Raw genomic sequence first — 12,935 nt, forward strand, 5'->3', positions numbered from 1 at the left:
TTCTCTGAGCCATGCCCCACCAGGCCCACCTGGGCTCTGAGTCTTCCTACCACTTCAGAACACCCACACTAACACTTTCTGGATGCCTGCTGGCCTTTACCTCCCTACCATGCATGTCCACACTTCATAGTTCTCTACAGATTCCTAAGTGCTTATTTCCTCTCTCCAGGTCAATTATAAGCACTTTCAGGACGGAGCAAGCTTTCAGAGCCCTGAGAGATCTAGATCCATAGTTTGTACTTAAATGTATGGGTGTATATGTATATGCATACATGTGTACATGTATACATATATACATACACATGTATGTGTGTATGTATACATATATACACATAAACAAACATATCTGTTGACTGCCTGAAAGTCTACAAAACCTTTATTTCCTAGAGCCTCATCTTGGTGGCATTCGTATACCTTTTTTTTTTTTTTTTTGAGACTGAGTCTTGTTCTGTCACCCAGGCTGGAGTGCAGTGGTGCAATCTCAGCTCACTGCAACCTCCACCTCCCAGATTCAAGTGATTCTCCCATTTTAGCCTCCCAGGTAACTGGGACTACAGACGCCCACCACCATACCTGGCTAATTTTTGTATTTTTAGTAGAGACAGGGTTTCACCATGTTGGCCAGGCTGGTCTTGAACTCCTGACCTCAGGTGATCCGCCTGCCTCAGGCTCCCAAAGTGGTGGGATTACAGGCATGAGCCACCGCACCCGGCCTTATACCATTCTTGAAAAGGCTCCGGTTTCTAAATAAAGTCCTACACATCGGCCTAAATCCTACTTTGACCTGGTGGACCATCTTCACATCAGCAGGGTGGAGTTAGCACCAGCCTCTCTCTTGCCCCCAATTTAATCACCCCCAAATGATTCCAGAATGACTCAGGGCTTCATGAAAGAGATTACCTTTCTGTAGGGTGTGCACTCACCTTCCCATGCCAGTTTTCAACCTGGAAACACCGTGATTCTGGGATATTTCCTTAGAATATAAGCTCCATGAGGACAGGGGTCTTTTGTTTTCTTACATTTCCAAACTCAATTCTGTTCCCTGGTGCCTGGAACAAGGCCTGGCACAGAGCAGCGAGCCCAAGAGTTCTTGCTGGGTGCAGGCCTGAGGGTCAGTCACACCCCATCGTAAGTGTACCTGGAGATGCCACAAACGTGATCTGTATTTTGACACTTTCTCGCCAATTAGACAAGTCAACCAGGACAGCATGAAGGACAGAATGAGAGCGCAGGCTCTGGGGCCTGACACCTGGGTTCAGATTCCCCTGCTGCCATGTATACTCAGGTGACCTCCAGTGTCCATTGACGGTCCAGTGGCTCAGAGGGGCTGAGAGGGCCAGATGCACTCACAGGTAAAGGAAGGGTGCCTGGCACAGACCAAGCACTGCACGTGGCTTTGCGGCTGCTACTGGACCACCACCCCAGCATCATGGCAATGACACCACTTTATTTCTGCTTTCCTACGTGGGTGTGGGCATTGATGTCGCTCTTGTCCTACCTCAAGACTTCTTTAGTGTGTTCTTTTCTCTCCTGTTTAGGCTCCCAAGAAACATTTGCAAAATGGGATTATCCGTGGCTACCAAATAGGTTACCGAGAGTACAGCACTGGGGGTAACTTCCAATTCAACATCATCAGTGTCGACACCAGCGGGGACAGTGAAGTTTACACCCTGGACAACCTGAATAAGTTCACTCAGTACGGCCTGGTGGTGCAGGCCTGTAACCGGGCCGGCACGGGGCCTTCTTCTCAGGAAATCATCACAACCACTCTCGAGGATGGTAGGTTGGGCTGGGCCCTGGTGATGACTTCCCCTCCGCAAAGGTTCCCTCGGGTCTCCCCGGCTCCCCCAACCTCGCCGCCCCCCCTCCTCCCCCCACTGACTTTGCAGTGCCCTGCAGGGCCTGGGGTCTCAGGTGGGAAAGCCTTGCCTCGTGACCTCGCCCACCTCGCTGATGCGCACCCCTCGGTTAGGGCTGGGTTGCAAAGCCAGCAAGTCCCTCGCTTTTCAGACTCTTCCTCATTCATTTCGGGTACAAGAATTGGGCTTTTCTGGAGTGAAAGCAAGGCTCTCCCTATTACTGCAGAAGTCTCGCGAGAATGCAGAAATGCTATTTGCTTAAAAACTTTCTCCCAAATGTTAAGAAGGTTTTTTAAATTTTTTTTTTAATTGCTTTCTATTTTCAAGCATTCTGAGCACAGAGAAAAGGAATTTTCAGATCGCACAGTGATCAATCGCCCCCTAGCGGCCAAGATGAATTAATTAGCCCTTCCACGGTGACACAGAATAACCCAGAAGCTCAAATTTCCAGTAGTGTTTGTAAATAAAGAACCCTGGTATCCAAAGGCATAGTGTTTTAGGCAGAAAGTTAAGATATGGGGTTATTTGTAGCAATAAGTGGTAGCTTTCAAGGCAGCAAGCTGGAACTGCATTTACCTCTTGTGCAGTTAGCCATTTGATCATAGCTCCACCTCCCAGGTTGACGCCATTCTCCTGCCTCAGCCTCCCAAGCAGCTGGGACTACTGGCGCCCGCCACCACGCCTGGCTAATATTTTTAGTAGAGACAGGGTTTCACCGTGTTAGCCAGGATGGTCTCGATCTCCTGACCTCATGATCCGCCCGCCTCAGCCTCCCAAAGTGCTGGGATTACAGGCGTGAGCCACGGCACCCGACCCTTTATCATAGGTTTGAGGAAGCAAATATGACTTGCACCTGTACTATCTGACAAGTTTTGCAAGGAGAGGAGTCTTCAGTGACTTGCAACTTGAACACTGGAATTGTCTATCTTCAAAAGCTTTGCAATAGTAGTTAAATATGCCTTTGTTTTTGCTTCAATGCTCATTTTTCATTAAGATGCTTGTTTCAGCCAGTATTTTGCAGCCCCTCCTAGTGTCAGCAGTTAAGATGTACAAAAGCTCAGTAGTAAAAATGCTTTCAATATTCTTCTGACCCATCTCCTCGTCTGTGGTCTCTCTTCCCTCTGGGGAAAGGGATGAGGATGAGACGGGAAATCTGTGATTATATTTCTACTTTTTAGCACTTTACAATGGTTAAGCTTCCAATTTATATGCCAGATGTTACTAAATACAGAGGTACTGTACTCTATAAAGTAAATGCAACTTAAAGAAGTAACTTCCAAGAGTAAGGGGAAAATAAATCAGACAAACAATGATCTTCTACTCAGGCAAAAAAAATTAAGAAGCTGTCCTAAAAGTAAAGAAACTAAGTTGGAAAGAGAGACTATGGAATCCATTAGAATATATGCATTGACTCATGATATTTTACTGAGTTGTAAGATTTATATAGAGAAGTGATCTTTGTTATTTTTTCTTTCATTTTGGGGTTGAGTGCATTTTTTGCTTGCATATTGAAATATTAAAATATGTTGCTTTTACAGTATTGCTTTGCTCATAAACCACCCACGGTTATTACAGATTCTCATTATTTGATTTCAGTGCCCAGTTACCCCCCTGAAAATGTCCAAGCCATAGCAACATCACCAGAAAGCATATCAATATCCTGGTCCACACTTTCCAAGGAAGCCTTGAATGGAATTCTCCAGGGGTTCAGAGTCATTTACTGGGCCAACCTCATGGACGGAGGTAAGAGGACTAAACTAGGACTTTGGGTTTGCCTCCAGAGAATGCATGATGGAATTTGCAGACCCTTCCTAACTCCTAACAAGGGGCTCAGGATACGGCGGGTACCTCTTTATCAATAGACACTTTCGCCTTTTCTGTCATCTCTCATTCGACATTTGAACAGGTCTCTCTGTTTAAAACATCACACACCTTCTAAACCCAATTTGAAGCCTAGGCGGGGGTGGCACTCGGGAAATTCAACATTGATGTATTTTCCTAATTATGAGTGTCTACATCAAGTCTCTGCAGGCAGCACCAAAACCTCCATCTCTACCTAGATCATTCTATGTGATATGTATTCTAGAATGTTGTCCCCTTCCTGTTTCCCAGATAGAACTCCGCGGGGAAACATTAAAGTTCCTGTAGTTGTGCTGTAATTGGGTGTGGGAAAAGTGCCCAGGCACACGGAGGGGGGCACTCAGGAGGGGCCAGGACGTTCAGGGCCCTCTCGTTTTGTCTCCTGTTTCTCTTTCTCCTCTTCCTTCCCCTTCTCCTCCTCTCTTTTCCTTGTTCTTTATCGTGTGTGTGTGTGTGTGTGTGTGTGTGTGTGTGTGTGTGTGTGTGTGTTTCAAGTTGTAGGACAAAATTTTCCTGTTTGTTTAGGGCAAGACTTTGAAAAAGTGACTTTCTCAAGTGGCCATAAGATTGGGGCCACAAGTTTCTTGGAGCACACCTCATTGTCTTTGCCCTCAGGCTGCGAGTGGTGCCTGCCAGGCTGGGCCGGGTTGTGTGAGTATCCTGGGGGCAGAGCGAGGCTGCAGCCCCCAACAGGAGAGGCCTCTGGAAGTCTGCTCACTGTCTGTGTCCCAAGCCTGGGGGGCCCACACCTGCCTCCTCCCCTGCCCTCCATTTGCAGCCCCCTCCTGCGCCCCCTGTCCCTGGACGGTACCTCTCCTCCTGTTTGGGGCTTCTTTTCTTTTTTTGGAGAGAGGGTCTCCCCCTGTCACCCAGGCTGGGATGCAGGATCTCAGCTCACTGCAACCTCCACCTCCCGGGCTCAAGCAGTTCTCCTGCCTCAGCCTCCCAAGTAGATGGGATTACAGGCGTGCACCATGCCTGGCTAATTTTCAGTATTTTTAGTAGAGATGGGGTTTCGCCAGCTTGGTCAGGCTGGTCTTGAACTCCTGGCCTCAAATGACCTGCCCCCTTCGGCCTCCTAAAGTGCTGGGATTACAGGTGTGACCCACTGTGCCTAGCCTGGGGCTTCTTTTAACCCCTGCAACTGGATGTGATCCCTGATGAGTGCTCACCTCCAATTTTGGGCAAATGCAGTCAAGGACCTATCCCTTCCATGCTCAGGACCTCCTGGATCTGTTCTACCAGGCAGGCCCCTGTCCCCATGCAGGTAAACATAGGGCCCCACAAGGGGCAGGAGCCTCCACGGTGGGTGCAACAATAAGGCAAGAAGACACATGAGCAGCGCAAGCATTACTGGCTCAGTGAGCGCAGGCCTTTGAGCCTTAGCTCTGCTTGTCCCTAACTGGATGTGTTTCTCAGGACTGAGACCAGACCTTGTGGCTTTGATGCCACGTGTAGTACCTGGAGCAGTACCAGCCATGGGAGGCGATCTAGAATGACCCCCCTTGGTCCTGCAGCAGACACATTTGCTAAACACCCACTCAGCACTGAGTTCATGGGAAACACCAAGGTTGCTGTGTCTGTCCCTGTCGACGTTCCAGACCAGGGACCGAAGGAGATGCTAATGAATATGGAACCACAGACCCAAGAAGGGCAGATTTAAGTAGATGATTCTGTAACACCTTCACCCCCCCACCTAAAGACAAGCTTTTAAAACACCACAGAGTAGAGAGCGATGAAAATTTGCAAAGTCATCTATTTTATGGACAAAATGCCATACGACATCATTACACATGTTCCTTCTAATTTCTACTCCTTACATTGAGTGGGTGAAATTAAATACCCTAACTTTCTTCTAAAGGCAGTGTTATGCTGAGGTGTCTCTTCTGTTGTTCTTGTTGGAAATATTTCTAGAATTCAGTGGCGACTTCATCCACATGACCCATATTTTCTAAGATCACTCACATTTGCTAACATTGCCTGCTGGCATCTCCATTCTAAAATGAAAGATGTGGCTTCATACCTTTAAAGCTGTGAAAACTTGAATATTCAAAAACATAATTCTTTAAATAAAGAAATGCTTGGGAGTGCATGCAGCTTTTTAAAGACACTTTCACTCATGGAATTAAAATCAAAGTGATGAGATAAATGTACAGTGTAGACGTTCTGCACGTAATTTCCGAAAGATAAGCAAGAAACCTTCAGAAACAGGAACCTGCCTGCGAATGGTCACTCTTCCTGCTACCCGAGAGATTTCGTTTATGAAGCAGGTCAGTTCATGGGGCTACTGGACACTTTTGCACAAACTCCTCATTCTGTGGCCTCCAGGGCTGGCTGGATTTCCACAGACATTGAGCATGGAGTGACTGTGTAAAGCCACACCTTGAGCAAACGTCACCATCACACTCCACACACACACACACACACACACACGCTCATCACAACACACAGCACGTAACCTGCACCCATGTGACACATATGCCACACACCCACATGCACCACACAGCAACCCCACACACCCCATACACACCACACACCACACCACACACACTACACCGACACCACACATATACACACCACACATGCAGCACACACCAAAGCGCACACACCCCACACACATACACGCACCCCATATACACCACATACCACCCCCAGACACATCACACATGCACCACACCACACACCCCACATACACATGCACACGCACCACACATACACCACATACCACATCACACATACACACCACACATACACATACCCCACATACACTGCACACTATGACACACATACAGACCACAGACACAACACATACACAAAGCCCACATATACTGCACACCACACCACACATACACACCACACATACACACTCCACATACACCACACACCACACCACACGTACACACCACACATACACACACTCCACATACACCACACACCATACCACACATACACACCACACATACACCACATATCACACCACACACACACCACATATCACACCACACACACCCCACATACACATGCACACACACCACACATACACATGCACACACACCACATACACATACCCCACATACACCACACACACCCCACATACACATACCCCACATACACCACACACCACACACTCACCACACACACCTCACATACAACACATACCACACCACATACACACCCCATATATGAGACACACCACACCACACATATACAAACCCCCCACACACACCACACACACTCCACATACACATGCACACACACACCACACCACACACACCCCAGTACACCACACACTACACCACACATACACACCACACCACACATACCCCCCACACACACCCCACATACACCACTCACCACACCACACATCACACACCTCATGCTACTCACAACATATACCACACACATACACCATACACCCACATACCACACACACAGGCGCACACACACCATTCACATCACATACCACAAACACCACACACACACACCACACATTCACACAGGCTGAGAGAGGCAAATATCGTTACTACCACTGTAATTAGCAATAACCCGAATACTTTCCAAAATATGTCTAAGAAAGAATTCTGTTGTTAATGTGATCAGATGAGATAAAACTGGTTAGTATATTTGATAGGGCAGGTTAAATAAACAATACTTTGATGGATTTTCTGATTTTATTTTTCATGGTCAGAAAGTTAAATCATGGTTGAGGCCTGACAGAAACAGTTTATTTGAGATTGCTAGGACAATTGTATCCTTTGAAAAGTTAGTGTTTTCCTTTGAATTTTTGCTACCTTCCATCTCATCCATCTTCCTTCATGACAAAAATGGTAAATTCGGAAAGGAAGCAATATTTAGGTGCCAACTAGTGTATGTAGGCAGCTGGGGGTTGCTTCTGAAGCTATTCCCACACCTATTTTGTTTTCTGCCTTAAAACCCTCTGAGAATGAGGCAGGATATAAATAAATACACAAAACTATTTTGTTTAAAACAAAATTTGTAATAGAAAAAATCTGATATCTATATTTATTTTATATATATTTTTAATTTTATTCCCCTCATGGCCTCAACTGAACAGTGCACTTCAGTTAACGTGTGTGTGTGTGTGTGTGTGTGTGTGTGTGTGTGTGTATTAAACAGCTCTATAGGGGCGTGGAAGATCGACTGTAGAAATTCACGTTTAAAAAGAAAAAGAAGTAAAAAGAATGGCAAACTAAACACTCAGTTTTGTATCTGGCTTTCTTTTTTTTCATCCTTTGCTTTTTATTTCTTCCATATCTGCTAGTCACCCAGTATCTGTCATCAGGAAAATACCCTTCCTTCAGAGTCTATGAGGCGTTCTAGCAAATAGGGCCAACTCTGGCTCAGGTGGTTTTCAAAATCTTAGAATTGGGGTTTTGACTGCTTTTGTCTTCACGGTTCATGATAAATTAGTTGATCAAAATGACTTGAACCCTCTAATGAGTAAACATCTAAATGTTAATTCTAATTAGCATATTAACTATTAGCATTTTTAATCATTTTGTTTTAAGTGTTTCCTTTTTTTTTTTTTTTTGAGACGGAGTCTCGCTCTGTTGCCCAGGCTGGAGTGCAGTGGCGCGATCTCGGCTCACTGCAAGCTCCGCCTCCTGGGTTCAGCCCATTCTCCTGCCTCAGCCTCCCGAGTAGCTGGGACTACAAGCACCCACCACCATGCCTGACTAATTTTTTGTATTTTTGTTAGAGACGGGGTTTCACCGTGTTAGCCAGGATGATCTTGTTCTCCTGACCTCGTGATCCGCCCGCCTCAGCCGCCTGAAGTGCTGGGATTACAGGCGTGAGCCACCGCGCCCGGTCAAGTGTTTGCTGTCTTTAAGAAGATCAGAGAGGCCAGGTTGCCCTTCTGGCTCCTCACCAGGCTCCTCTTCCTCATTCTGTCTGATTCAATTGTTGCGTGGCCGGAGGGTCACAGCTTTCTCCTATATTGTGAAATGATCCTACTTTCCCTGTGAGGTGGACACCTGCACTCTTGAGGAAAAAAAAAAAAAAAAAACCTTCATCAAAGTCTCATTACTAGCTCCCAGCACCCTGCCCTGACCAGCCCCTCCCCTCAGCTGTATTTTTATTGACTGTGTGTGTATATATCTGTAGGAATGTGTGTGTGTGATCTTTGACAGTGAAGTTTCTAAATTTGAAAAGATCTTAATGAGTTCTATATTTAAACTTTGTCTATTAGCATTTGAGTTTTTAATTAGTTTGTTTAAAGGCAGGGTCTGGCTCTGCCACTCAGGCTGGAGGACAGTGGCACAATCACAGCTCACTGCAGCCTCCAGTTCCTGGGCTCCAGCAATCCTCCCACCTTGGCCTCCCATGTAGCTGAGACCAGAGACATGAGCCACCATGTCTGGTTACATTTGGGTTTTTTATCCTAATCCAAAAGACTTGCATTAAATGCATTCAGGAAAAGGAATATAATTGAATATGGAAAGACCCTTCCTTCAGGGATGAGAATTTCCAATCCATCTGGGGCAACGAAGTATTGATATTTTGACTGCCTGGTGACCACACATGCGCAGACATTCTCCTCATTTTCATAAGCCCTCTGTTGAGATTTCCAAATTGTGACCTCTAACAGCTGGCACCCTGCTGGCCTCCCTAGAAGACAGGAGTCCAAAGGCATGTCTTTGGACCATCCTCACCCTGCTCTCTCCCCAGCAAAGCCCCAGCCTACAGAACTGCTTCTGGTGGTCCCAGGCCTTCGGCTCCCACTGGGGCGTGGACTGTGGGAGCCACAGGGAGCCCCTTTACCCCTCTTCTTGCAACTCCTAGAAGGCACAGGTGTTCTCTGGCATGTGAGGGACAGGCCTCAGTCATCCCATGCAGTATTTGCCACTCTCCTTTAATGCTGTATCCATTCCACATTGATCCTTTTGGTGACAAAAAATTAAAATGAACAAAAGACATTCCACAGTCATCCTCATCACAAAATACAGGGCTATTCATTTGTGAACTTCTGTGAAATATCCTGGACACACAAGAGAAAAGAAAAACAACGAACAGGAAGGAAAAACCGGGCAGGCAAAAAGCAAAAGCCCGTTTAATCTGGCAGACACGACGGCTCGTGGGTGCCTCTATTTTCAGCCTATTTTCTGCTTTTTCCCAGAGCGACGGAGGAGAGCAGCTGACATCTGCAGCCTGTGCCCTCAGTCACTGTGCTGGGCTCCTTGATCCTCTCTGTCCCTTGACTTCCTTGTCTGTAAAATGAATGAGTTGCAAAAGTAATGGAATAACTCTGCTGGTCGCATAAGTTACTATCTGTACTTAGAATAGCATAGCGCTGGCACCTAGGCAGGCATGCAAGTCACGTCCACTCCCTACACGGAGGCCAGGGAAAGTGAGAGAGATTGACAGGCAGCTAGCATTGCCCTCTAAAGGTAGCCAAAGCAGACCTGTTCCACAAGGTACTCCCCGGACCTGCTGGTCTCTCGGGGTAACCGACCTGCTCTGGGTACCAATGTGTCACTGACAGCCCCTTCCCCTAGGGAAACAGTTCTCAGACCCTTCTCATGCTCTGAAGATGACTCATTTCAAAACCCATCAGCCAAACCCCAAGGAAGTACATCCCTGGTAAGTTTTCTCAAATGGCCGTGTAGCATGTGCTGGTGACGAGAGTGCATAGTGTTCCATCTGTGAACGTTATTAGTTGATCCCACTCCTGAAAGTGAAGCATTTTTAGCTGACAGCAAATTTCTGACACATGCGCATGTCCCTTCAGGCTTGAAGCTGAGAGTTCACTCCAGGTAAACAGAGGGGTTTGCTGAGCCACTCAGTTTAGCGCAGGTGTATTTTTTTCTAATTTAAATATGTTATCTTTTCAGCTTTTTAAAGGTATAATTGACAAAAATTGTGTATATTTCAAGCATGCAGCTTGTTTTGACGTATGTATCCCATGTGAAATGCTCGCCACAATCAAGCTAATTAACAGCAGGTCCACCCCCTCAGATAGTTGCCCTTTTCTTCCCCCACCCCCAAATGATACCAAGTTTCAGTTATACAAGATGAGTAAGTTCTGGAGATCTGATGTAGGAAGTGGTGACTATAGTAAAAGATACTGTATTGTAGACTGGAAACTTGCTAAAGAGGGTAAATCAGATATTTGAGATGAAGTTAGGTACTTAAAAATACATGTATGTTAAAGTAGAGTTTGTTTAAAATAACGGTAAAACCCCTCAGCTTGCAGACGCTTCCTAACGAATAGTTAGCAGTGGAACTGCCGCGTGTGCAGTGCATGTGGGCCTCCGAGTGTGCAGTGCGTGTGTGCCGCCACATGTGAAGTGTGGGTGTGCCGCATGTGCAGTGTGTGTGAGCCGCCAAGTGTGCAGTGCGTGTGTGCCTCCGAGTGTGCAATGCGTGTGAGCCGCCACGTGTGCAGTGTGTGTGTGCTGCTGCTCGTGCAGTCCATGTGGGCCGCCACGTGTGCAGTGCGTGTGTGCCTCCGAGCGTGCAGTGCATGTGTGCTGCCACGTGTGCAGTGCGTGTGTGCCGCCGCGCGTGCAGTGCGTTGTGGGCCACCGCGTGTGCAGTGCATGTGCCGCCGTGTGTGCAGTGCGTGTGTGCTGCCGAGTGTGCAGTGCATGTGTGCCGCTGAGTGTGCAGTGCGCGTGTGTGCCGCCATGTGTGCAGTGTGTGTGTGCCGCTGAGTGTGCAGTGCGTGTGAGCCGCTGTGTGTGCAGTGCGTGTGAGCCACGGACTGTGAAGTGTATGTGAGCCACCGAGTGTGCAGTGCCTGTGAGCCGCCGAGTGTGCAGTGCGTGTGAGCCACCGTGTGTGCAGTGCGTGTGTGCCTCCGAGTGTGCAGTGCATGTGAGCCGCCGAGTATGCAGTGCGTGTGAGCCGCTGAGTGTGCAGTGCGCGTGTGTGCTGCCGTGTGTGCAGTGTGTGTGTGCCGCCGAGTGTGCAGTGTGTGTGTGTGGTACTAAGTGTGCTGCTCGAGGTGCAGGAGACATTGCTCATTAGCACCTGCTGAAGGCTGAGTGGCAGCCCTGGTGCTGGCCTTGGGTTGATAACACTTAACTTGGAGCGAATTGCTTCATGTTCCAGACCAACGTTCTGCCTTGTGTTCTGGAGCAGTTTGGTGTGAATGATCTTTTCCAAAGGGCCACATGACACCATGAGCTCACGGATGACTGTGCACAGTCCCTTTGAGGAATTCCCATGTCCAGATGGTGGCTGGACGGGTGATGGCATGGCACAGGGACAGTCAGTGGGGACAGCACGGGAAAATGAGCAGAAATAGGCTCAGAAGTGGGATTTTGTTTTCTTGTTCTTGTCCTCCAGAGCTGGGTGAGATTAAAAACATCACCACCACACAGCCTTCCCTGGAGCTGGACGGGCTGGAAAAGTACACCAACTACAGCATCCAGGTGCTGGCCTTCACCCGCGCAGGAGACGGGGTCAGGAGTGAGCAGATCTTCACCCGGACCAAAGAGGATGGTGAGAGACGGGTGGGCAACTGCTGGAAGGGCTGGGTCAGAGGGAGCTCACTTGCCTTTACCCTGCAGTTCATCAGGCTATTCTCAGTGCAAACCTTTGCTGCCTTCCCAAAATATCCCAGTGCAATTTAGAGCATTAGCTTCCTCTCTTGCCTTTGCTTGATGTGTCTAATCCATTGCTGCTTCTTCCTCTCTATTTTTTCTTCTTTCTTTTTTTTTTCCTTTGGCCAAGTATTATTGTAAACAGAAATTCATTTTATCCTGGAGCTGTAATACTTGTCATACATGTTTTGTATCTTGTTAGAATAATTTTAGTGGCTCTTCAGTTATTAGTGTAAGCTCTGATTAAATCCATCCTTCCACTTCTTGAAAATTATGTACAGGCTGAAGTTCTATTATTCTTTGCCAGCTGAAACACTTTAGAATAAGTCCTTAATTTGAGAACTTCATGTTAATTTTTTTTTAATTCTTGCAAGAATTCATGGTGATTTAGTAAAAATTTAAATTGCTGCTCATTTTGTTCTACAACAATAATTCTTGCTGTTCCTTACAATTTGGATCGGGTTATGTGACTATTACCCAAACCTACAAAAACCGTACAACAAAGATTCTGTACTATTTTAAGGGAAACTCTGAGGGGCATTAGCCAAGCCTGTTTGAGGAACAGATAAGTTCTGATAAATACTACTGTGGTAGTGAGAAAAGTAGCCTCCACCTTAGTAAAGGAAGGAGCAACTGATGTCAAATT

The 12,935-nt window shown here is 47.0% G+C and overlaps 1 protein-coding gene across 1 annotated transcript in view; it reads left to right on the top strand.

Annotated features, from left to right (window-relative positions):
- The window catches only part of DSCAM (DS cell adhesion molecule), an 831,700-nt gene that overhangs the window by 708,559 nt on the left and 110,206 nt on the right, over window positions 1-12,935 (top strand). The window contains exons 17-19 of the mRNA XM_028845317.2: window positions 1,539-1,779; window positions 3,456-3,602; window positions 12,033-12,188. Of these exons, the coding sequence (XP_028701150.1) occupies window positions 1,539-1,779; window positions 3,456-3,602; window positions 12,033-12,188 (544 nt within the window). The remainder of the gene's footprint in view (window positions 1-1,538; window positions 1,780-3,455; window positions 3,603-12,032; window positions 12,189-12,935) is intronic.

The sequence above is a fragment of the Macaca mulatta genome, chromosome 3 (genome assembly GCF_049350105.2).
Source record: "Macaca mulatta isolate MMU2019108-1 chromosome 3, T2T-MMU8v2.0, whole genome shotgun sequence".
Classification (NCBI taxonomy): Eukaryota; Metazoa; Chordata; class Mammalia; order Primates; family Cercopithecidae; genus Macaca; species Macaca mulatta.